Source organism: Pelodiscus sinensis, chromosome 11, assembly GCF_049634645.1.
Source record: "Pelodiscus sinensis isolate JC-2024 chromosome 11, ASM4963464v1, whole genome shotgun sequence".
NCBI lineage: Eukaryota > Metazoa > Chordata > Testudines > Trionychidae > Pelodiscus > Pelodiscus sinensis.
Window position 1 is genome coordinate 48333086 of NC_134721.1, and position 25230 is coordinate 48358315.

At 50.0% G+C, this 25230-nt stretch overlaps 2 protein-coding genes across 9 annotated transcripts in view; one reads left to right on the forward strand and one right to left on the reverse strand.

Annotated features, from left to right (window-relative positions):
* The window catches only part of EFCC1 (EF-hand and coiled-coil domain containing 1), an 80600-nt gene extending 72166 nt beyond the window's left edge, over window positions 1-8434 (reverse strand). For 2 of the 5 annotated variants that reach the window (XM_075939736.1, XM_075939737.1), the window contains exons 1-2: window positions 7468-8434; window positions 5405-5814 (exon numbers count right to left, since the gene is read on the reverse strand). In XM_075939736.1, the coding sequence (XP_075795851.1) occupies window positions 5405-5814; window positions 7468-8136 (1079 nt within the window). In that variant the 5' untranslated portion in view covers window positions 8137-8434. The remainder of the gene's footprint in view (window positions 1-5404; window positions 5815-7467) is intronic. The other 3 variants (XM_075939735.1, XM_075939732.1, XM_075939733.1) reach the window with 3 other exon arrangements.
* Window positions 1-25230, forward strand: part of CFAP92 (cilia and flagella associated protein 92 (putative)) — a 254276-nt gene that overhangs the window by 155934 nt on the left and 73112 nt on the right. Inside the window, exons 1-3 of one of the 4 annotated variants that reach the window (XM_075939718.1) lie at window positions 16915-17475; window positions 18071-18388; window positions 24175-24371. In XM_075939718.1, coding sequence (XP_075795833.1) covers window positions 18181-18388; window positions 24175-24371 — 405 coding nt within the window. In that variant the 5' untranslated portion in view covers window positions 16915-17475; window positions 18071-18180. Of the gene's footprint in view, window positions 1-16914; window positions 17549-17669; window positions 17778-18070; window positions 18389-24174; window positions 24372-25230 lie in introns of those variants that run through there. The other 3 variants (XM_075939717.1, XM_025186007.2, XM_075939716.1) reach the window with 3 other exon arrangements.

Sequence of the window (25230 nt, forward strand, 5' to 3'; positions counted from 1 at the left end):
TCTACACTACCGCTGAGTTCTGTCGACATAATGTCGACAGAACTCAGCAGTTTTGTCGACGCTGGTAAACCTCATTTTACGAGGCATAACGCCTTCTGTCGACAGAGTTCTGTCGACAGAAGGTGTTATTGCATGTAGGGTTGTGTCTAGACTACAGGGTTTTGTTGACAAAGCAGCTTGCTTTGTCGACAACTGAATGTAGTCTAGACGCTCTTTGTCGACAGAAGCTTTGTCGACAGTATCTGTCGACAACTTCTGTCGACAAAACCCTGTAGTCTAGACGTACCCACACTCTCCCTGCATCCCTCTAATATGCTCACAGCCCCACCATGGTACAGGAAATGAACAGAGATGGAATCAGTTCATAGCAGCTGTAACCTATTACAATATTATAGCTTCCATCTGTCTTCCAGAGAAGCATACAATAGCTGTTCCCCAGCTAGGGATGTAAGCGACTAGTCGACTATCTGATAAGTCGACTAGTCCCTCAACTAGTTGCTTTGTCTCTTCCCCCCCCCCCCTGCCCCCTGCTGCGCACCAGCCTTTTAAATGTAAAATACATTAAATGTATTAAGAGCTGATACGCTCTTAATACATTTAAAAGGCAGAGCTTCCGGGCTGGAAGCTAACCCTGCTGTGGCTCCCCTCTTATCGACTAGTCGATGGAAAATCCATTGACTAGTCGATTCTTTGGTTAAATTTAACATCCTTATCCCTGACTCCACACTTTGGCCAGTCTCCCTGCAGGTCTCATCGTTTGACTACAGAGGGGAGATAGGTACCTGTATGGAGGGACCACACTTCACAACTGTCTTTCCTTTCCATGTGGACTCTCTGCACCCCATCTGACCTTCTTTTAAGGGACTTGGGCTTCTGTGAAGGCAGCGTGAAGCATATAGCTCTTAGCAGAATCTGGCCCCTGTTCATTATGGCTACATCTAGACTGGCATGATTTTCTGCAAATGCTTTTAACAGAAACGTTTTTCCGTTAAAAGCATTTGCAGAAAAGAGCGTCTAGATTGGCACGGACGCTTTTGCGCAAAAGCACTTTTTGTGGAAAAGTCTCTGTGCCAGTCTAGACGCAGTTTTGCACAAGAAAGCCCCGATCACCATTTTCGCCATTGGGGCTTTTTTGCGCAAAACAGTTTTTAGCTGTCTACACTGTCCCTCTTGCGCAAATACATTTGCGTAAGAGGGCTTTTTCCCGAACGGGAGCAGCATAGTATTTGCGGAAGAACACTGACAATCTTATATTAGATTGTCAGTGTTCTTGCGCAAATTCAAGCAGCCAGTGTAGACAGCTGGCGGAAAAACTTGCCAGTCTAGACGCAGCCTTATCAGTTACACAGGTATAGCCCAATGAAATCAGTGGGATGCTGAAAGGGGCGCTTATCCCCACAGGTCTGTATCACTATTTACATTTATACTGTTGGCAATTTCAGCTGAGGACAGAGAAAGAATTACTCTTCAGGGTGGTGTCACTCATGTAGGGCTGAGGTATGTTGATAGATCAGTAGGGGAAGGCCGCATTTGTCCCATGCGCAATGTGTTTTGTGGCTGACACTGCAATTCCCAGTCAGGTCAGGCACTGTTCCTGAGCATTATACTCACTTCAAACTATTATATCTGAGGATTGTGTATCAGTCACCTGCAACGTGCATTTATAAACCCTACATCTGTACGGTGCGATGGCCTGCAAGAGTACTCGCTGAGCAAGTCTAGACTGATGTAACTTATTTATCCTTAACTAGCTTATTACCCTCTTCTCAAAAATGTGCTTTCACACTCCACCAAACTTTGGAACTGAGCCCACACTATGTTGGCCAGTGGAGACTTGCTGTTCTAGGCAGGTGGAGTATAAAATCTCAGGCAGTAGAGAGAAGGCTGCCTGGCTCATACAGGACTAGAGCTGGGTAAGGAACAGATTTTTCAGTTTGCTGGAAATTCCAAAAAATGCAAAAAAAAAAAAAATGTTGATTTAAGTAAAACCCCAAAATGTTGTTTTTTCAATTTTTGCAACTTGAAAAATATTCAGTTAAATCTTTTATTTTTATTTCAACCATTTGTTTAACTTTATAAACATGTTAAAAATAAAATTAAAGAAACATTCAAAAGTCATGTTTTGAATGAAATTTGTTGTAAAAAATATAAAAAATGATTTTTTTTACCAAAAACATTCAGCAAAACTGACATGAATTCTTGAAATGTTTGGGCACCACCAAATCTGTGGTTTTCACCAAAAAAAGTTTTGGTCATAAAATTTCTTTGAGCTCTGTTCTGGACCCATTGCCAGCAAATCCCTCTGAGTAGTTGTCTTAAAAGTTACATGACTTTGATGGTAATTTAAAATGGCACCGCTATTTAATGAAATGCATTTATTTTCTGCAGACCCAAAGATATCAACATACACAATGTTTATAGAAAGACACCGGATAGATTGATTATTTTTAGAGACTTCCTCCACCCTATAAACAGAGTACAATAGCTGTAATACCAGAAATAGCTCCATATGAATTCTTACAATAAGGAAACAGGAAGTTTAAGATTAAAAAAGGAAAAGCTGTTCTGAATTATCAGAATATTAAAATACCATTTTAAAGTAAAGAATCAGGGGGAAATGGAAAGAAAGACCCCAAGCCACTTCCCCAAGGCTGCAGAAATGCATATGCCAGCAGCCAGGGTAAGCGAGTGGCAGTCAGCCACTTTAATTCCCCTGCCCTGCCGATGGGGACTCCGGGGCATTTTAAATCACCCGGGTGATATGGGGACTGGTGGGCTCTGGGCGTAGGGGAAGCAGGCATGAAGTTTTGATGGAGTCTAACCTCAGGACAGGAATATTCCTGGTGCCAGGATTCCATGGGCTCATATAACTCATTGCCTATGGGCATGAAAAAATTCCAACTACAGGCAGTCCCTGGGTTACGTACAAGGTAGGGACTGTAGGTTTGTTCTTAAGTTGAATCTGTATATAAGTCGGAACTGCCGTCCAGATTCAGCCGCTGCTGAAACTGACCACCAGTTCCGACTTACATACAGAATCAACTTAAGAACCCCAAGCGTCCCCAAGTCAGCTGCTGCTGAAACTGATCAGCGGCTGATTCCAGGAAGCCCGGGGCAGAGCAACTCTGCCTCGGGCTTCCTGTAGTCAGCGCTGGTCAGTTTCAGCAGCAGCTGACTTGGGGACGCCTGGAGCAGAGCACCTGGGGTGCTGCTGGGTTGCTCCAGTAGCGCCGATCCGGCGCTACTGGACCAACCCGGCAGCATCCCAGCTGCTCTGCCCCAGGCGTCCTGATTCAGCCGCTGCTGAAACTGACCAGCAGCGGCTGAATCAGGATGCCTGGGGCAGAGCAGCTGGGATGCTGCCGGGTTGGTCCAGTAGCGCCCAGAGCGGCGCTGTGGGACCAACCGGCAGCGCCCCAGCTGCTCTGCCACAGGCGATGGAGAAAAGCCTAGTCTGCTTGGGGGGGGGGGGCGGGGGAAGCGTACTAGCTGCGCATCCCCCCCCCCCCCCCCAGCAGACCAGGAAGACACGGGCGGCGGACCAAGACGCACCGCGGTCCCGCCGCCCGGGTCCTCCGCGGCTTTGCTCCCAGTCTCCCTAGTCTGCTGGAGACCAGCAGACCAGGAGACAGGGAGCAAAGCCTCTGAGGACGCCGGCAGCGGGACAGCCGCAGCGCGCCTGGGCTGCCCCCCTGCCGGCTTCCCCCGCGGCTTTGTAAAGCTGCGGGGGGGCTCGCGCAGAGAAGCAGCCCAGGCGTGCCTGGGCTGCTCCGCTATGCGAGCCCCCCCGCATTCCCCCCGCGGCTTTACAAAGCCGCGGGGGAAGCCGGCAGGGGGGCAGCCCAGGCGCGCCCCTTTGCTCCGCGTCTTCCTGGTCTGCAGACCAGGGAGACGCAGATCAGCTTTTCTCGCCGGGGAGTACACGGGCGGCGGGACCACGTGGTCCCGCAGTCCATGTTCATAACTGCGGATCCGACGTCGGATCCGCGTAAGTCGGGGACTGCCTGTATACATATGCAATCAGTTTACATACACCATCTGTTTTATTTTGAATTAGCTTTCTTTCTAATTAAGCAAAATACCTTCTATCAATGAAAAATGATAGATACAAATTACACCACAGTTTAACATTGATTGTAGGCAAGAATCCAGCCTTATATGTGGGACTTCTGAGCTGTTTGCCCAGTGTAGGTTTAGAATGAGTGATAGACCATCATCTGCTCAATTACTATTTTTATGTGTATCCAATTTAAGTAACAGGAACTAACCCGATTCAATTAATTAAAATAAAAACCTTAAAGGTGGAAAATGTAATATATAAAGAATTGAGGAAACAATGGCCTTTTATGTTTATCTTGAGGTGTTACCTAAGGACGTTAAGGACTAGTCAACTAGTAAATTCCCGCCCCTTGATGCCTCTATTAGATACAGGCATCAAAAGGGGGGAGGGCACTGAGGGTACGTCAAAGCGACAGCGCCACACAACTGTCCCCGGGCTCCTTGCAGCACTGCCCCTTTGAAACACTGCCGCAGCATTTCAAAGGGGCAGTGCTGCACAAAGCGCAGGACCAGTTGTGCGATGCTGCCCCTTTGAAACGCCGGCATGGCATTTCAAAGCAGCAGCACCACGTGGAGCCCGGGGTCAACTGGGGACTCCCTAGCTAACCCTGGTTTCCCTGTGGCATTTCCATGAAATCCGGGCTCCGTGCGGTGCTGCCGCTTTGAAATGCCGAGCAGAGCCCAGGATCAGCTGGGGAGTCCCCTGCTGACCCCGGGTTCTGTGGAAATGCTGTGCTGGAGCCCGATATCAGCTGTGGAGTCCCCAGCTGATCCCAGGTTCCGCAGAATGCTGACCCCAGGCTCCAGGAGGGCGCCTCTGCTTTGAAATGCACAAAAGCCCCTGTTGGGGACTCCTGTACATTTCAAAGCTGGCACACCATGTGCAGCCCAGGGCCACTGGGAAGTTCCGCTGACTCCAGGCTCCACATGGGTGCTTCCACTTTGAAATGTACGGGAGCCCCGGGAGCTTTTGTGCATTTCAAAGGATAAGTGCCCTTGTGGAGCCTGGAGTCAGTGGTTCTTCTCGCTGGCCAGCTGCACGCTGAGTTCTGCATTACTCCTTGCTATGTGCATAGTGTTGCTGGAAACAACATACTTGAGTTGGCACTGAGTGTCCACTGCAGCAGATCTACTAAATTGACTCCCGAGGGATCGGTTGCCTCAGCACCGATCTCCAATTTAGTGTAGTTCTTCTATAAGAAAATGAATAGGTAGCTCCTAATTCATCTCCAACCACACTTAAGAAAACATCTGAGCAAAGTAAATAAATATAACTATTTATTTTACAGTCCAGTTATGCTTCAATATGATTTGATACATTTATTTTGAATAGTATCAGACTTACCTATAGTATTGTAGTTCTGATTCTAGCTGCTGAATGTATATCTGCAAATGTGGCACTTGATTGGCTTTTGCTTCTAACTCCTTCACTTTGCCAAGACTGTTAAGGACTGCATGTCTAGCTTCTTCCACCTTCTTCCTCATTTCTGCCTGTTCCCTCTTCAGATTATGGTTGCAGTCTTCCAGGGTCACTATAGCTTCTTGAGAACTCCTCAGTTCTTTTTGCAATTCTTGATTGAACCTAATTGCTTCTTCAATTTGTCCATCCCTAGAATTCCGGATTAGTTCCACCTCTTTTAGGACACTTTGAAGGCTCTTGGTGGGCTCGGAGTGTTTTGGCTTTAACAGTCTCTTATTACCTATAAAACAGGTCCCGTCTTTCTTATGATTAGCATGGCTTTTCCACAGTCCTACCTACAATTAACAGGGACATAAAGAGGAACGCAGATTAATATATTTGAAAATAACATTTTAATCAAAGATGAAAATGGGCAATTTTTTGACATTTTTTCTTCTTGTGTAGTAAACCTACCCTTCAATAGGAATCTATCTTTGGCCTATACACACTTTTGGGCACAATCCTCGGGCAATACAAATATTTTCAAACGCTTTACATGTTACATGCTCACAGACCAGGAGGACGGGGAGCAAAGCAGAGCAAAGCCGCGGAGCACGCGGGAAGCTGACAGCCCAGACGTGTCTGGGCTGTCCGCTGCCCGCGTGTTCCACCGCTTTGCTCCCCATCCACCTGGTCTGCAGACCAGGGGGACGGGGAGCAAAGCAGAGCAAAGCCGCGGAGCCTGGGGTTCTTAAGTTGAATCTGTATGTAAGTCAGAACTGGCGTCCAGATTCAGCCGCTGTTGAAACTGATCAGTTTCAGCAGCGGCTGAATCTGGACGTCAGTTCCGATTTACATACAGATTCAACTTAAGAACAAACCTACAGTCCCTATCTTGTATGTAACGCGGGGACTGCCTGTAATGACAAATATGTAAGTTACCATCTGTTTAGAAACAGAACTATTTATATTCAATAATCTGGAACTAGATAGAGCATTACCCTCTGAATCATTCCAATAGTCAGCATTAGTACTTTGGGTGTTCATTTTTAAAAAATCAGAGCATCTTCATCTTCAAATTATGTCTATCATTAACACTGGAAAAGTATGGAAGCCTTGATTGCCCATGAAATAAACTAATTCAAAGGTCAAAAATCTCCCCCCCACAAACAAGTAGCCAGCCAGCCCTGCAAGGGGTTAGTCTCCCACCCTCCTTTGTACTTTCACCCACATCTGGTTCAGTGGGTTTTAATGGTTAGCTTTTAAAAATCCTGCTTGTTCAACGGTGTAACCATGGAGAGTTTGAATGAATAAAGCAAGGTCCTGGCTATGGCTTTTGGTTACAAGCACTGGAGCAGTCAGCCCTGCTCTTTACCAAATACTGAGGTGAATGCAGATAGGTCACAATGCAGAGCGTTTCCTCTGAACGCAAGATGTAACGAGCCCCTGTATAACCACACTAGCTGCCGCCAACTCTACTTGCAGTCAGCAAGGTGCTCGTGTGCTTTCGGATGCACTGAACGCAGTGACATCAGATGGGAGCCGACATCCCTTGCCAGTCATAGAATAATAGGACTGGAAGGGACCTCGAGAGGTCATCGAGTCCAGCCCCCCGCCCTCAAGGCAGGATCAAGCTCCGTCTACACCATCCCTGACAGATGTCTATCTAACCTGTTCTTAAATATCTCCAGAGAGGGAGATTCCACCACCTCCCTTGGCAATTTATTCCAATATTTGACCACCCTGACAGTTAGGAATTTTTTCCTAATGTCCAATCTAAACCTCCCCTGCTGCACTTGAAGCCCATTACTCCTTGTCAGAGCTGACAGGGCTGCGCGCCTTTAATCGGGGATTTAAATAGCCCGGCGGCTCTGTGCTGACATCCGAGCAGGGTGCGATGCCCGCGGGGCGGGCGGAGTTGTGGGGGCCAGGCTGCGCATGGCCGGTAAGGGGCTGGGAGCTGCTGTCCCGCGGACACTGGCTCAGCCCCGGCCAGAGCCCCCGCTCACCTGCAGCGCCAGGCACCTGGCGTCGCTGCTCTGCAGCGCGGCCCGCATGTCCTCCACCAGCTCCCGCAGGCTGCTGCTCTCCTCCTCCAGCTTCGCGATCCGGTCCTCGGCCTGCTCCAAAGCCACCACCTCCTCGTAGCACTCCCGGGAGCAGGAGCCCGGCCGCCGCGGGGCCAGCCCGGGGGCCGGGGACGCTGCGCTGCGGGGCTCCCGGCGCCGGCGCAGCGGGCTGCGGAGCCGGATCTGGGTCTCGATGTGCTCGCTCTCCGTGCCCAGCGGCAGCCTGGCCAGGGCCGGGCGCTGCGCCGCGCTGCCGGCCTTGGTGCTGAAGTAGCCGCAGAGCCTGGCGTGGAACTGCCGGAAGGTCAGCTCCGGGGCCAGGTCCTCCCAGAGGCCGGCGCACTCCTCCGGGTCGGCCGCCGCCCCCGGCCCCGCCAGCCCCAGCACCCGGCAGAGCGTGCGGAAGTCCTCGCGGGGCACCCTGCCGGCCCCCTGGCAGTCCAGGTGGTGGAAGATCTCCTGCAAGTACTGGTCCAGGCCCGTGGCCAGCACGACGATCTCGTTCTCCACGCCCCGGTCCAGCCCGTAGTGATAGGCCAGGGCGCTGACCAGCCACTGGGTCCGGCGGGCGGGCCGGCGGTAGGGGTCCCAGGCGTCCGGGGGCTCCATGGCTCACCCCGCCATGCCGCCCCCGCGCACCGGCTCGGCTCCTGCAGCCCGGGACGCACGTGCGCGGAGCGGGGCACCCGGGGCCAGCTGCTCCCCTCTGCTCTCAGGCGCTGCAGGAAAGGGACGGGCAGGGGTGGGGGAGGTGGAGGCACAGAGCTGCGGTGGGGGCGGAGCAGCGTGCGGGGTGCCTGGGGGGATCGGGAGGGTGTTTGGGGAGATGAAGCAGAGGGGGAGTGGCTGGGTAAACTGGACTGGCAGGAAAAATCGGAATTAGACTGAACTCCTTCCTGCTCCTCCAGCCCTTTCCCCCTGCCTGGGCTGTCCGGGTTTGTGTGCGTGGCTGGCTTGTGTACGCCCCTCGAAGAGTGATGGGGTTTGTTCTAAGGACTTTACAGTCTGTCGCCTGGGAGTGATGGATCCTGTTGTGATTTGAGTTCATTGCTCTCCATAGTTTTACAGGCGGCTTCTTGTTTGGTTCTTTTCGCTGTAGCAAGTGCAGTTTTGCTAATGTCAAAAAAATGCGCGGCACTTCCCTGGTTATAAATTGTTCTGTCAAACAGGGAAGAGCTCCCAAGAGAGTGGTGTTGTGGTTAACAGAATGAATCAGATAAAAGCTCAACTTCAAATACATGTAATTCTGAGCAAAAAATAAAATATATGCAACTTGGATTTATGCTACAGGGAACCCTAGAACTCCTTTCTGCAAACCTCATTCATGTAAAGCTCCTGTGGGATCGGTAAGGATTGCAGGACTAGCACCCTCGTTTATAAAATGGTCCATTGTTTGGAGACTCTGGCAACTAGATTTAAAAAATCCCCAAAATGAAATAACCTGCAAATCCCCAACAGGATTAACTACCACTGAAACAAACTACAGAATTGTAAAGGGTCTGATTAAAAAAAAATGTAGCTAAGAAGAGAGTACACACCAAGTTGTTGGAGGGTTTTTTCATTGATTGTACTCTAGAGCAGTGTTTTTCAACTTTTTTTTTTTACAAAGCACTCCTTTTTTTAAACAAAAAATTACAAGTACCCTCAGTACCTACAGTTTTCAGACACACAGAATTTTTTCTACCATTGCAACACATTAGTTTATACAACTTAATCAGAACTGGGTGGGCGATTAAATTTTTGGGTGTAAAAAGTACAAAAATAATAAAACACTATAAAAACTTAAAACAAAAATTCAGTTTTCTCCAAAAGTCACTTGTGTTGATGTACCTCCCCGCCCAGACTTCTCTCTAGTATCCCTAACGGTACTCATACCACTGATTGAGAAACACTGCTGTAGTGGAAATTACTGAACACTTTAGTCTTGATTTAGATGTTGCCAAGCCTTAAATTCTCAAGTCAAAAGCTTTCTTCAAGTAAAAGTTCTCAGAACTGACACTGTAAAGTAGGGATGTTAACAAGTAGTCAACTATGTGATTAACTGATAAGCCAAGGCTTATCTTATTGACTATTCACATTTCCTTTTCCTCTTGCTGCCTCTGTAGGTGGCAAGGGAGGAAGCAGGAGACAGTGCTGGGGGGAGCCGGCTTAAAAGCTAGCTGCCCTCAGCACCGGCTCCGTGGTGCCGCCTGTCCTCCTTCTACTCTGCTGCCTGTATCAGAGGCAGCAATGGGGTGGGGTGAAGGTGGGGAGGCTACCACGAAGCAACCTCTGTCCATGGCCTGGGCCCACCACAGGTAGAGGCTGCGTCAAGGCATCCTCCCCACCTCACCTCTGATAGGGGCTGCTGCCATCCTTCTCTGTATCAGAGGCAACAGCGCGGGGCAGCAGGCAGCCAGTCTGAGCAGGGGGCTGGTTTTTAAACAGGCTCCTCCCACGGACAGGCTTGCACCAGTTGCTGATATAGAGGCAGCAGCATGAGGTAGCAAGGGGATCCCCAGGAGTTGGGCGGAGCGCACTGGCTGCCGCCCCCGCCCTCAAGGACTATCAAATAGTTGTGTTTACATGACTACTCAGTTACCCAATATCTAACATCCCTAGACAGGAGAACCTCTGAGTTATAGACATCTTAAAGCTACGTCTACATGGCATGATCTTGCACAAGAACTCTTTTGCGGAAGAGTTCTTGTGCAAAAACTCTTTCAGAAGAGAGTGTCTACACTGGCATGTGCTTTTGCGCAAGAGATGTGCTTTTGCGCAAGAGCATCCATGCCAGTGTAGACACTCTCTTGCGCAAGAAAGCTCTGATGGCCATTTTAACCATAAGACTTTCTTGCACAAGAAATTCATGTTGCCTGTCTACACTGGCCTCTTGGGCAAGTACAGTTGTGCATGAGGGCTTATTCCTGAGCGGGAGCATCAGAGTTCTTGCGCAAGAAGCCCTGATTTCATACATTAGAATGTCAGTGTACTTGCACAAGAACTCGGGGCCAGTGTAGACAGGCAGCAAGTTTTTGCGCAAAAGCATTTGCTTTTGCGCAAGGTCGCACCAATGTAGACACAGCTATGAAGAATGGAAGTTGTAACACTGAACAAAACTTTATGGTTGTTCCTTCAAAATTTTACAGCTGAACAGTCAGTTAAAACAGTGTTGAAACTTTACTGTGCAAAAGGTAAGTGCTGGTTTAACCATCTTAGTTTAAATTAAACAAGCACAGAAATACTTTCCTTACCTTGTCAATCTTTTTTAAAATTTTCCCTTTTTCACAGTTTATGTTTAACACAGTACAATATTTGCCCACCCCTCTTTTCTTTGCTGGCCTGTTTGCATATTTACATTTCCACATGAGGTGTGTGATTGTCTGATCAGTACATAACTCTGGCATTCATAACTGTGAAGTACTACAATATTTTCAAAAACTGAAATTTCTAGAAGAGGTATGTTCACCTTAAAAATTAAATGTTTGCTCAAACATGAAATTGTCAACACTTATTTCTTGTTATTCAAATGGCAAATAACTGTTTATTGTAGTTCCTACATATTAGTACCCATTGACTTCATTGGTATTCCTCACATGAGTAAGCAAGAGTATTTACTGAATACAGATATTGTCCTTAGTTTATGCTGAATGGGAATGATGACTTAATTCCATGGGCTGTGAATCTTCAAGAGAAAGTGTCTTCCTGAAACAAAGGGGCCTATTGTCCTGTCCTCTTTAATATAAATCAGATGATTATTCATGCAATAACAATCTGTACATTGACAACATACAATACTGTATTGCTTTGGCCTTGATGCTTTAAGGAAGTCATTTTCAGCCTCTTTTCATTTGCAGACTCCCTACAAAATTTCAAATGGAGATGCAGACTTGTTTGGAACTCTTAGACATAGTCTGCAGACCCTCAGGGGTACACGGATTGCTGGTTGGAAACTACTGCTTTAAGGTTTGGAGTTTCCCAGGGCACTCAGGGTATGTCTACACTACAGGATAAGGTTGAATTAACACACACAACTTCAGCTACGTTAATTACGTAGCTGAAGTTGAAGTACCTTAATTCGACTTTTGGCACTGTCCACGAATTAGCGTATCCTCACTAGACCCGCTAAGTCAAGTCCTAGAAGATCAATAGTGGCAGCTTCAATCTTCATTGTAGTGTAGACATACACTCAGGCTACGTCTACACTGGCCCCTTTTCCGGAAGGGGCTTGTAAATTTCACGAGTCGTCGTAGGGAAATCCGCGGGGGATTTAAATATCCCCCGCGGCATTTAAATAAAAATGTCCGCCGCTTTTTTCCGGCTTTTAAAAAAGCCGGAAAAGAGCGTCTAGACTGGCCCCGATCCTCCGGAAAAAGCGCCCTTTTCCGGAGGCTCTTATTCCTACTTTGAATAAGAGGCAGCAATGGATATTTAAATCCCCCGCGGATTTCCCTACGACGACTCGTGAAATTTACATGCCCCTTCCGGAAGAGGGGCCAGTGTAGACGTAGCCTCAGTGTCCCACATGATCAGGTCCTATTTTCCAAGGGACTGAGCTATACCCACTAATATTCTCTTCTTGTGTGTTTATTATCATTTGTTTTGTAATAATGCAACCGTTGGGGACTGTAAAACCCTCTTCCCAGTTTTCATCAATTCATTTCTGGTTTGTTAAGACTCAGTATATTCTCTCTTACGGTTCCCCCCCCCATGCTTATAAAACTTGACATGATACATTTTTAGCTCACATAACTTGTTTCCTATCATGTTCTTCATGGGCAAGAGAAATGACTAGATGATTTAATATTTTTTTTCTTTCCTTAATAACTATGCTTCCTTCGTGTTGGCCTGGCTTGACAAAAGCAATTGGACATGGTTGAGGCTTCATTTCTTGGGAGACAGAAGTAGGGAGGTAAATGGATCATCAGTGTGGAAACAGAATCTTTGTGCTAGCTAAGATAAGAGACAACAATCCGGGAACCATTTACAATGGACAAGATAAATTGGGATCCTAAAGATAAGGTAAAAATTAGGTAGTACGTCGATAGCGTGGACAGAGCATGCTGTACAGGGAGTGGTTCCTATAATCAAGGCAGCTTCCAAATGTGTAATACAATGTATAGTAAGTGCAATATTAATGTGTTTAAAGGAAGAAACATGCAGTATAATACTGGATGTTTTATATGTTCTATGTCCACCCATCATGCATTTGTTGTATGCCAAATAAAGGAACTTGGTGATGAGACTGCAGCCAAACTCAGTTTGTGGGGAATCAGTGAAAGAGGTCTTTGGGGGAACTTTAATTAATGGCATAATACAGGTTGAACCTATCTAGTCTGGCACACTCTGGTCCAGCAGCAGGCATGATCCAGCATAATTTTAATTAGCTGGATATCTACTTATCATGGATGTGGCCAAGTATCCCACAGTCCCATAAAGTTAACAGCCACCAGGCCTGGCTCTCAGTGTTCTGTGCTGTTATTTAGCTCTAAATTATCCCTAAATGTCTTCTAAGAGCCCAGTAAGCAGTGGAAGTGTTGGTAATGCTGTTAAGCATATGCATGTTTTTTATGCTTTATCTACTTATTTCCTTGTGCCAGTACAGTAAAATTGTGTAACAACACTAACACTTTGTTGTGAAGAAAGCTGATGAGCTTTGGCTAGATGTAGGCTTATATACGGTGTATCTGTACAGTCAGAAAGCAGCATTACAATCATTGCTCCATTTATTCATTTATTTCATTTATTGTGAAATAAAAATAAAAACAGACCCACTCTCTACAATAATGACTTCCCGTAGTTCAAATACCCTGGTTTGGCACCCATCAGGTCCTGAGGATGCCAGACTAGAGAGGTTCAATCTATATGTAAACATGAAACTCTGTCTAAACCTACCCTTTTTAATCCTATTATATTCATTAGGTTCAATAAAATATTCCGTGCCTTACAGTATTAGGGGATAAAATACAAATACAATGCTTTTGAGATTTTGGCAGGTATTATATAGTTCCACATCTATTTAGATACATCAATTAAACTGAAGCATAAATGTCTTGGAATAGATGTTGAAAATATTATGCTTGGTTTGGTCTAGCTAGTTTATTTTGTAAAAAATTCCAAAGTGGAGATAATTGATTTAAAGACTGACAAAATCTTTGCCAGATTATAAACATGTCAGCATACATTTTACTGCAACACCTGGAGTGCATCTAGACTGGCAAGATTTTACGCAAAAACTTGCCAGCTGTCTACACTGGCCGCTTGAATTTGTAATGTACGAAATCAGTGCTTCTTGCGCAAATACTTTCCTGCTCCTGCTCGGGAAAAAGCCCTCTTGCACAAGAATACTTACTCAAGAGGGCCAGTGTAGACAGGGAAGAATTGTTTTGCGCAAAAAAAGCCCCAATGGCTAAAATGGCGAGCGGCGCTTTCTTGCCCAAAATCGCATCTAGACTGGCCATGGATGCTTTGCGCAAAAGCACTTTTTGCGCAAAAGCATCCTTGCCAATCTAGATGCGCTTTTGTGGAAGCTTTGCTCCCGGTGCCTCTGGTCTGCTGGGGACCATCTCCAGCAGACCAGGGACACCGGGAGCAAAGGAGGCGGAGGGGCGCTGGGGTATAAGACGAAACCCTATCTTTTAACTAAAAAATTAGGGGGTCGTCTTATACGCCCAGTCGCCTTATACGCCGGAAAATATGGTACATGCATGCCCATTTAAAAATAATTAGCCTACAAAATACTAGACCTGAAGAGGAGCTCAGAAGAGAGCAAGTTTCATCTGCCTTGCCTCTCTACAGATTAATAACTAGACATGTCTGCTTTGCATGAACCAGCATCTCGTTCCCTGGTCTGAGCAGTGACTTACTTAAGCAGTGGTAGTCGTTCTTTCAGGCACAGCTAACCACTGCTGAAGTGAGTCTATTTCTCACCAGCTACCTCCCAATCACTCCAATCTAGAGCCCTACTCCCAGCATCTGTAATTTTTTGTTATGCCTCAGAATCTAAGACGGGTGCTAATTCTATACAGGGCAGGAGACTCTCAGGCAGGCCGATAGGGCTGTAGGCTTTGGGTGTTGATGGGCTGATTGGGCCTAAGGAGTTGGCTGTCGGGCCGATAGGGCCGTAGGCGTTGGGTGTCGATGGGCCAATAGGGCCGTGGATGATGGGTGTCGATGGGCCAATAGGGCCGTGGACGATGGGTGTCGATGGGCCAATAGGGCCGTAGGCATTGGGTGTCGATGGGCCAATAGGGCCGTAGGCGTTGGGTGTCGATGGGCCAATAGGGCCGTAGGCGTTGGGTGTTGATGGGCCAATAGGGCCGTGGACGATGGGTGTCGATGGGCCAATAGGGCCGTAGGCGTTGGGTGTCAACGGGCCAATAGGGCCATGGGTGATGGGTATCGATGGGCCGATAGGGCTGTGGGTGTCGATGGGCCGATAGGGCCGTGGGCGATGGGTGTCGACGGGCCAATAGGGCTGTGGGCGATGGGTGTCGACGGGCCAATAGCGCCGTGGGTGATGGACGTTGATGGGGCAATGGGTGTCAATGGGCGTCGATGGGGCGTTGGGTGTCGATGGGGCGTTGGGCCGATAGGGCCCTGGGCGATGGGTGTCAATGGGCGATGGGTGTCGATGGGGCGTTGGGCGTCGATGGGCCAATAGGGCCGTGGGCGTTGGGTGTGGTTGGGGCGTTGGGTGTCGATGGGGCGACAGGGCCGTGGGCGATGGGTGTCGATGGGGCGACGGGGCCCTGGGCGATGGGTGTCGATGGGGCGACGGGGCCCTGGGCGATGGGTGTCGATGGGTGTCGATGGGGCGACGGGGCCCTGGGCGATGGGTGTCGATGGGGCGACGGGGCCCTGGGCGATGGGTGTCGATGGGTGTCGATGGGGCGACGGGGCCCTGGGCGATGGGTGTCGATGGGGCGACGGGGCCCTGGGCGATGGGTGTCGATGGGCGTCGATGGGGCGACGGGGCCCTGGGCGATGGGTGTCGATGGGGCGACGGGGCCCTGGGCGATGGGTGTCGATGGGGCGACTGGGCCCTGGGCGATGGGTGTCGATGGGTGTCGATGGGGCGACGGGGCCCTGGGCGATGGGTGTCGATGGGGCGACGGGGCCCTGGGCGATGGGTGTCGATGGGGCGACGGGGCCCTGGGCGATGGGTGTCGATGGGGCCCTGGGCGATGGGTGTCGATGGGTGTCGATGGGGCGACGGGGCCCTGGGCGATGGGTGTCGATGGGTGTCGATGGGGCCCTGGGCGATGGGCGTCGTTGGGTGTCGATGGGGCGACGGGGCCCTGGGCGATGGGTGTCGATGGGCGTCGATGGGGCGACGGGGCCCTGGGCGATGGGTGTCGATGGGGCGACGGGGCCCTGGGCGATGGGTGTCGATGGGGCCCTGGGCGATGGGTGTCGATGGGTGTCGATGGGGCGACGGGGCCCTGGGCGATGGGTGTCGATGGGTGTCGATGGGGCCCTGGGCGATGGGCGTCGTTGGGTGTCGATGGGGCGACGGGGCCCTGGGCGATGGGTGTCGATGGGGCCCTGGGCGATGGGTGTCGATGGGTGTCGATGGGGCGACGGGGCCCTGGGCGATGGGTGTCGATGGGTGTCGATGGGGCCCTGGGCGATGGGCGTCGTTGGGTGTCGATGGGGCGACGGGGCCCTGGGCGATGGGTGTCGATGGGCGTCGATGGGGCGACGGGGCCCTGGGCGATGGGCGTCGATGGGGCGACGGGGCCCTGGGCGATGGGTGTCGATGGGGCCCTGGGCGATGGGTGTCGATGGGTGTCGATGGGGCGACGGGGCCCTGGGCGATGGGTGTCGATGGGTGTCGATGGGGCCCTGGGCGATGGGTGTCGATGGGGCGACGGGGCCCTGGGCGATGGGCGTCGATGGGGCGACGGGGCCCTGGGCGATGGGCGTCGTTGGGTGTCGATGGGGCGACGGGGCCCTGGGCGATGGGCGTCGTTGGGTGTCGATGGGGCGACGGGGCCCTGGGTGATGGGCGTCGTTGGGTGTCGATGGGGCGACGGGGCCCTGGGCGATGGGCGTCGTTGGGTGTCGATGGGGCGACGGGGCCCTGGGCGTTGGGCGTCGTTGGGTGTCGATGGGGCGACGGGGCCCTGGGCGATGGGCGTCGTTGGGCGTCGATGGGGCGACGGGGCTCTGGGCGATGGGCGTCGTTGGGTGTCGATGGGGCGACGGGGCCCTGGGCGATGGGCGTCGTTGGGTGTCGACGGGGCGACGGGGCCCTGGGCGATGGGCGTCGTTGGGTGTCGACGGGGCGACGGGGCCCTGGGCGATGGGCGTCGTTGGGTGTCGATGGGGCGACGGGGCCCTGGGCGATGGGCGTCGTTGGGTGTCGATGGGGCGACGGGGCCCTGGGCGATGGGCGTCGATGGGTGTCGATGGGGCGACGGGGCCCTGGGCGATGGGCGTCGTTGGGTGTCGATGGGGCGACGGGGCCCTGGGCGATGGGCGTCGTTGGGTGTCGATGGGGCGACGGGGCCCTGGGCGATGGGCGTCGTTGGGTGTCGATGGGGCGACGGGGCCCTGGGCGATGGGCGTCGTTGGGTGTCGATGGGGCGACGGGGCCCTGGGCGATGGGCGTCGTTGGGTGTCGATGGGGCGACGGGGCCCTGGGCGATGGGTGTCCATTGAACATCAATCCAGGCCTGGCTGTTGGGAAGCGGAACCCGCGTCCCCGGGGCTTCCCCTGGGTTCCCGCCTCGCAGCTCAGGCGCGTCTCTGCCCCGCGCGCCCCCCCCGCCTGGCGCCTCGCGAGCCTCCCTCGCGCTCCCCTAGCAACCCCAGCGGTCGCCTCACCCCGCCGCCGATCCCTGCGCCAAGCCGCGCCGCTCGGCCGTGCGCAACGGGGACTGCTTGGCTTGGCGGAGGAAGACGCGGCACGCGGCTCGCGTTCCAGAGCTCTGCAGAGGCTGCGGGGGGGCGGGGCAGGCAAAGGTGCGTCCCGCCGCGGGGCTCTGGGGAGGGAGCCCGGGGAGATGCGGCGGGGCAGGACTCGCTGCTTTAGCAGGTCGCTGTGGCTGGGCCGCGGGAGGTGGCGGCGCTGCCCCGCTCGTGCGAGGAGTGTCTGGGCCGGGCTCCCAGCGCTGCACCCATGAGCGCACGCGCGGGACCTTGGGGGTTACATGCGGGTTAGGCACCCGGGGGATGATTTAACCTCTCCCCTGCTCCCCCTCCCCCGTTAACAATCCTCCATTCCCTTTAAACATTCAGGAGCTTCGTGGCCACGGGCAGAACAGGTTTAGCATTTCTATTTGTCTGCACTTTGCATTATTATTTGCCAGATATGTATTGACTTGCTCTTTGCCTTGGTCTGCTGCTTAGGGACCTTTGTGTGGCTTCTCCCGGCCTCCATGAATTCACCCCTGCACATTATATGTGTGGGATTAAAAGCATTCCGGGGAGAGAAGTCAAAGGGTTTCTGCCTCCCCTAGTTTCCTGTTTCCGACATCTACATTTGCACTGGCAGAGGGGACTGCACACTCCACATGTATAAGGACAGCTGAATAAGGATTTGCCCCTTTCTTTGCAGCGAGAGAACCAAGGCGCTGGTGACTGCACCTACAGACAGTATTGCAAAAGTAAAAGGAGCACAGCTCTGAAGAGCTGACAGCATCTCTTGCCTGGGATTCAAAGACAAAGATGGTGGTGGAAGGGGAGTTGGAGGCCAGTGGCTCAGACAGCAGCTTTGAAACTGAAACACCAAATGGACTTGGGGATGGTGGCCATCCCACCCCGGAAGATGAAGGTAGCAGGTCCTTGTCCTTTGAGAAGAGACTGCAGCATCTTGACTCCTCACACACAGTGACCTGTACATTCTCAATTTCACTAGCTGTGCCAATGGGTGCAGGTAGGTACTAGACTTGACCTCTCTCTTTAACCCCTGCGGCTCATCCTAAGATCCAGATATCTAAAGGGCTTGGGAAGCAAACTGCAGAAAGGATGTTGGCTCATTTTTATCCCTTTAGCTGTAGATGGGTCTCCCTGCCCTTGTGATACTACTGTGCGTCCTGTTGACACTGCTAATTGTATAGGACTAGAAGACTTACCCGGCATTGTCCAGGCCTGGCCCAGGGAGGGGGTGGGTCTGTACATCTTGGCTGCTGGCTTCTCCCAGGGTCAACCCAAGAGTGTGTGTGTGTGTGCGTGCGCGCACACGCATGTGCACCCTGGCTACTGGCTTCATCCCGGGGACGGCCCAGGTGTGGGACCATACAGGCCTACCGCTGGCATTCCCCAGGCCCAGGGGTGGGGGAGGAGGGCCTATGCAGGCTGAGCACCAGTGCTCTTGGAGAAGGAGGGGACCATGCAGGCCGAGTGCTGGTGGTCCCTGGATGTGGCGTGGGGATAAGTGTGTGGGGGAGGGGTATGCATCGAACCCAGTGGTGAGTGGGAGGAGACCATACAGTGACCAGCAGCTGCTCCCTGGAGCAGGCCAGGGTGAAGGGTGCTGTCAGCCAGCAGCTTCTTGCTGAGGCATTTGTACCCCCCCCCCCCCATAGTCATTGTGGAGCATAACGGAATAGTGGGCACTGCTGGCGGGCAGTGCCCTGACAAGGTTTTTATGAGAAACAATCAAATTCCAGGCACATCCTATTGTCCTGGCACAACCAAACCCTGACCTTGCTTTGTTAGGATAAGAGGAAGCTACATACCAAATTTAGCTTTTATCAGTTAGGAGGAGTTCTTGAACAGACTCACAGACAGACCAACAGACACACATTTCTAAAATATATAGAATACATAGAAGATGCTCAAGGTAATGGGGATGGGGAGGGATCCTGCTTTTTACCATTAGATTCTGTTTCAACTTAGGTCACAGTGGCTGAAAACCTTTACCGCTTGATAATTCTTCAGGAGCTAGTGTCATTCAAGTTGATGGTGTTAGTCAGTCATGGCAAAACCAGTCATTGTAATTGATTGTCCATGTTTATAATATAACTAGCCAATAGCCCGTCATAGAACGAGATTTTTTGGGTCTCTCCTCCATGTCCGTCTCTCTCTCTCTCTCCTCCTCCTCCGGCGGCCTGGCTGAGCGGCGCAGAACTCAGCCGAGTGCCATGGCGGGAGGCAAAGGGGGGGCGGGACGGTGACTCGTAACACTACAGCGTTACAGAGTCACAGACATTGGACTACTATATATATGACTAGCATGGCCAAAAAGTGAGTGGGTATGAAGGTTAAATTTCTTCCCTTCTTTCCTTTAGTTCTAAATATGGTCTCCTTGGGGTTAAGGCTCATTTGATATAGTAACTTGGGCAGCTGCTGTGCTGTACCTCTTCTGTCTATACATTTATTTTCCTGTGATGCACTTTTTCAAGCATTCCCAGTGCTGCAAGAATTTATCCATGTGGTTTTCTTATGAACTGTGAGTTGTCCCATTGAACCTCATCGTAACTTAAGGGGAAAGGTGGGCGTCACAGGGTCTACTCACTGCCTTGGTGCCTCCTACTGTTTATTCTGGGAATTATCTCTGACCATTGAGTATGCCAATTTCTAGTCAGTGTCTCATCCTTTGTTGCTGTGCTCCACTGTCTCCAGTGCCTCTCTCTCTGCAGTCCAAGCAGCAACGCGGGTCTGCAACATCCTTGCCACTATTCCGTTCTTGCCCCCTTCCAGAATTATCAGCAGTCCTCGGTCTCTGCATTTGTCACCATGACCAACTGCAGCTCCAAAGTCTAGCCCCTTGCTCCAGGGACAAACTGCAGTCTGTATAGGCTATACTCCATTGTGGCCAGGATGGACCTACGCCCACCCACTACTCTGGGTTGCAGCCCAGGGACCCTATGGCAGTAGCTATCTTCTTCATTCCTTCCCCCTGGATTGCCCCCTGTTCCCTGGGCCACTTTCCAGTGACTCTTCATTCTTCTTGGCCCTTGTATCAAGGACTACAGCCTGGCAGGTATCAGACTGGAGCTTCTCTCCAGCTTCTCTGAGCCTGCCCAGCACTGCTTCACCTAAGATGCTTCTTCCAGGGAACTAGTCCTTCCCATTCACTGGTTAGGAACCAATTGCCCATTGTTCTGCTGAGCAGCTCTATATAACAGAGCTACCCCAGCAAGCTGCCTTCTGATTGGCTCCCTATAAGTCTCCCTCTGATTGGAGAGAATTTGCATAAGCTCCTTCTAGCCTGCTCTTAACCCCATCTTTGCCATAGTGCAGCAGCCACTCCACTGCAGTGGGGTATATACTGCCTCTATCTTAGATATAAATATTTAATGCACATGCTATCATAGTATAAATGTACAGATGTCACGCTTACCCTTACGCCAGCAGCTCCTGGGGGGCAGAGGTCTCCATGTGCTTCCCCTACCTGCCATCCCCATGCACCCGCCTATGCTTCCCCCAGCCCTGCCTGTTACCCCCGGGCAATTTAAAATGTCCCGGAAGCCCCCGCTGCCACTAGCAGCAGCACAGCAGGGTTAGAGCAGCTTCCTGCTGTCAGCTTCACACAGATGCTGGCCATGAAGTCCCTGTGGCCCCAGGGGGACAGGGGTTTCTATGGACTGATCCCAGGACTCCGTAGCAGGAGAAGCGCACAGAAACCACTACCCCTCACCCAGGGCCCTAGGGGCACATGTGCAGGCAGCTGCGTGGAGTTAACAGCAGGTAGCTTCTCTAGTCCCTCTGCACTGCTGGTGACAGGGGCCCCTGGATTGTTTTAAATTGCCCAGGGGAAGCAGGCAGGCTGGGGAAAAATGCCAGGGGAACATGCAGGGGCAGCAGGTGGGATCAAGGAAGCAACTCATCCTCAAACTGTGTTGGAGCCAGACTCTAAGGGCTAGGAATATTCCTGAGGCCTGAAAACCATGGTCTCATATAACTCACAACTTGTGCCCACAAATATAAACAAACTTGTTTGTGTTAGCAATTAGCTTAAGAAGTAGTAGGACTGAGTAGACTTGTTGCCTCTAAAGTTTTATGTTGTTTTGATTTTGAGTAGTTATATATACAGTAACAAGAAACTCATACATTTGTAAGTTGCACTTTCACAATAAAGAGATTGCACTGAACTATGTGTGTAAGGTGTACTGAAAAATATTTTTGTATCTTATTTACAGTGTAAATGTTTGTAATAAAAATAATAGTATAAAGTGAGCACTTTGGTGTAATTGAAATCAATACATTTGAAGATGTAGAAAAAGGTTCAAAATATTTAAAATTATTTCAAGTTGGTATTCTATTATTTAACAGTGTGATTAAAACTGTCATGAAGCATAATCAGTTTTTAAAATTGATTTAATTTGTTTGCGTTAATTACTTTAACTAATTGCAATTAATCAACAGCCCTAATTAGAACACAGCTCAGCAATGTCCTGTGGAAGGCTTGTGGCAAACATTTGTTTATTATGTCTTTGGTTCTGTTAGTTGTGATATTGTGTTCATTGGAAATTTGGGGTGTTTGCTCCTTAGAATAAACAGGATTAGTGTTAAACCTAATAAAACTCTTTCACCAGGAACTAGAACACAAGCTTTGTTATCCAGTGTGCATGGGGAATGGGTGTTGCTGGTTAAGTAAATGTGCCACTTAATCAAGCTTTTTTTAATGCAAAAATGTTTAAGAAATAAAATAACCATACTTAACACTAATAGCTGCCCTATTATTATATACACTATGGCTGTGTCTACACTGGCCACTTATTCTGGAAAATCAGCCGCTTTTCCGGAATAACTTGCCAGCTGTCTACACTGGCCCCTTGAATTTCCGGAAAAGCACTGACGATCTACTGTAAAATCATCAGTGCTTTTCCAGAAAAACTATGCTGTTCCCATTCTGGCAAAAGTCCTTTTCCGGAAAACTGTTCCGGAAAAGGGCCAGCGTAGAAAGCACAGATTTCTTTTCGGCAAAAAAGCCCCGATTGCGAAAATGACGATCAGGGCTTTTTTGCGGAAAAGCACGTCTACATTGGCACGGATGCTTTTCCGGAAAAAGTGCTTTTCCGGAAAAGTATCCTGCCAATGTAGACACGCTTTTTCCGGAAATACTTATAACGGAAAACTGTTCCGTTTTAAGCATTTCCTGAAAAGGATGCCAGTGTAGACCTCGCCTACAATTTTTAACACTACTGAATGTTTTAATTGAATGCAAAAATGAATGAAATAACTTTGCCATACAACTTTGCCCTACAACTTTTAACTTTATTACTACAGTATATACACTACAACTTTTAACACTACAGTATTACTGTATCCAATACTGTAATTTACTGCTTTTTTACTGCCTTAAGGTCATCAGCAGCATCAATACCTTATGCTGTTGCTGTTGATGTTGATAGTGCTGGATCAGTGACACAAGCTGCAGATGCTTTTTGAAACATCTTGAGGATGTCTGCCTTCCTGAAAGTCAGTTGTCTTTTCTTCAGGAAATTGTTCTGGATAATATGCAGCTGCATGACTTCCTGAGCAGAATAAAAAGATTGCTGCTTAGCAAATTTCTCCAAAGTTTCCAAACACTGTGAAGCAGAAGCCCAAGAGACTTTGGTTTCTTCAGCATGGTCTTCTTCTTCTGAATCTGTCATCTGCAGTACAGGCAGTCCCGGGGTTACGTACAAGATAGGGACTATAGGTTTGTTCTTAAGTTGAATCTGTATGTAAGTTGGAACTGGCGTCCAGATTCAGCTGCAGCTGAAACTGATCAGTTTCAACAGTGGCTGAATCTGGACGCCAGTTCTGACTTACATACAGATTCAACTTAAGAACCCCAGGCATCCCCAAGTCAGCTGCTGCTGAAACTGATCAGTGGCTGATTCCAGGAAGCCCCGGGCAGGGCTGTCCGCCGCCCGCGTGCTCCGGGGCTTTGCTCTGCTTTGCTCCCCGTCCCCCTGGTCTGCAGACCAGGGGGACGGGGAGCAAAGCGGCGGAACACGCGGGCAGCGGGCAGCCCAGACGCGTCTGGGCTGCCCGCTGCCCGCGTGTTCCGCCGCTTTGCTTCCTCTCCCTGGTCTGCTGGAGACCAGGGAGAGGGCCCCGTTCGTAAGTGCGGATCCGACATAAGTCGGATCCGCGTAACTCGGGGACTGCCTGTACTCAGAGGTAGGACAAAAGGCAGGACTGCACTCATAGGCAGGACAAGTACAGCCTTTACTGCCACAAGTTTGCAAATACAACTTCCACAAGCGCTGAAAAATGGTGCCAGATGGAATTTTTCTGGTTAACCGAATGGGGAACTGTATTGCCGTTTATGGGGAATTGCCAGTTAGCAGAGTTTTTTGGGTAGTCGAGTGCCAGATAACAAGGCTTGTACAGTACTGTATCTATTTGCCAAGCACATATTTTTATGCGGATTCTTTTCTTTTTTTAAAGTCTTGAAATTTTAACTGACAACTTTTATTTCCTTCATTATTTATTTTAATCAATTACTAATCTGGGAATAATGTTATTAGAGTCAAATCTAGCCCCTTGGCACTTTGGGCACCTTTGCTGGTGTGGTTCTGATGTGGAATGCAGGAATCTGGATGTGGCAGGAGTATACATGGGTAGCACAATCTTATGTAGCAAGGAGCTCTTTCTCTCATGGAAGCTATCTGTGTAGCATGAAGTCATAGGTGGGGAGTTGCATTGCTGTGGGATCTGTTGCTGTGCTGAGCTTGACAACATCTGAAACTTTCTCAATCCATATAAGTATTTTTTCCCTAGGTCCAAAGCGTAGGCCGTCCAATTTAAGTGAAAGGCAGAGGAAAAAGTCTAATGTTGGCAAAGATGCAGCTATTTCAAAAATGCGGCGTTACTACCACATTGAGTACTTCCTTCTACCAGATGACACTGAGCCTAGGAAACTTGATGTGGCATTGTTTGGTGTTGTGGCCAAACTGTTTTTGGAATGTGAATCCAAGGTAAATAATATGATTTTTATAATTTTGGGAATACATTGGCTTTTATTCACCATGATCGTTGTTTGGCATAAAGAGGTGTTTCTGAAATAGTTATGCAAGAGTGGCTGTCCTAGCCGTTTAAAACTGAACTGTTCAGCTTGTTATGTCGTGGAGCCAGGGGGATAGCTCAGTGGTTTGATCATTGGCCTGCTTAAACCCAGGGTTGTGATCGCAATCCTTGAGGGGGCTATTTAGGGATCTGGCACAAATCTTGCAGGGATGGTAGTTGGTCCTGCTGTGAGGGCAGGGGACTGGACTCGATGACCTCTCAAGATCCCTTCCAGTTCTATGAGATAGGTATATCTCCATATATAAATTTGATGTGGGTGAGTTATGCTCATACTTCTGTTAGTATGTCTTGAGCACCTTAATATCATAGGGTATGTCTACACTACCACCCTAGTTCGAACTAGGGTGGTTAATGTAGGCAACCGAAGTTGCAAATGAAGCCCGGGATTTAAATATCCCAGGATTCATTCGCATCTTGCCGGGCGCCACCATTTTTAAAGCCCTGGTAGTTCGGACTCCGTGCCCACGGTTACACGCAGCACGGAGTAGGTAGTTCGAATTAGGCTTTCTAACGAGGAGTAACGGTATTTCGAATTAGAAAGCCTAATTCGAACTACAGGCAGTCCCCGGGTTACGTACAAGATAGGGAATGTAGGTTTGTTCTTAAGTTGAATCTGTATGTAAGTCGGAACTGGCATCCAGATTCAGCTGCTGCTGAAACTGATCAGTTTCAACAGCGGCTGAATCTGGACACCAGTTCCGACTTACATACAGATTCAACTTAAGAACCCCAGGCATCCCCAAGTCAGCT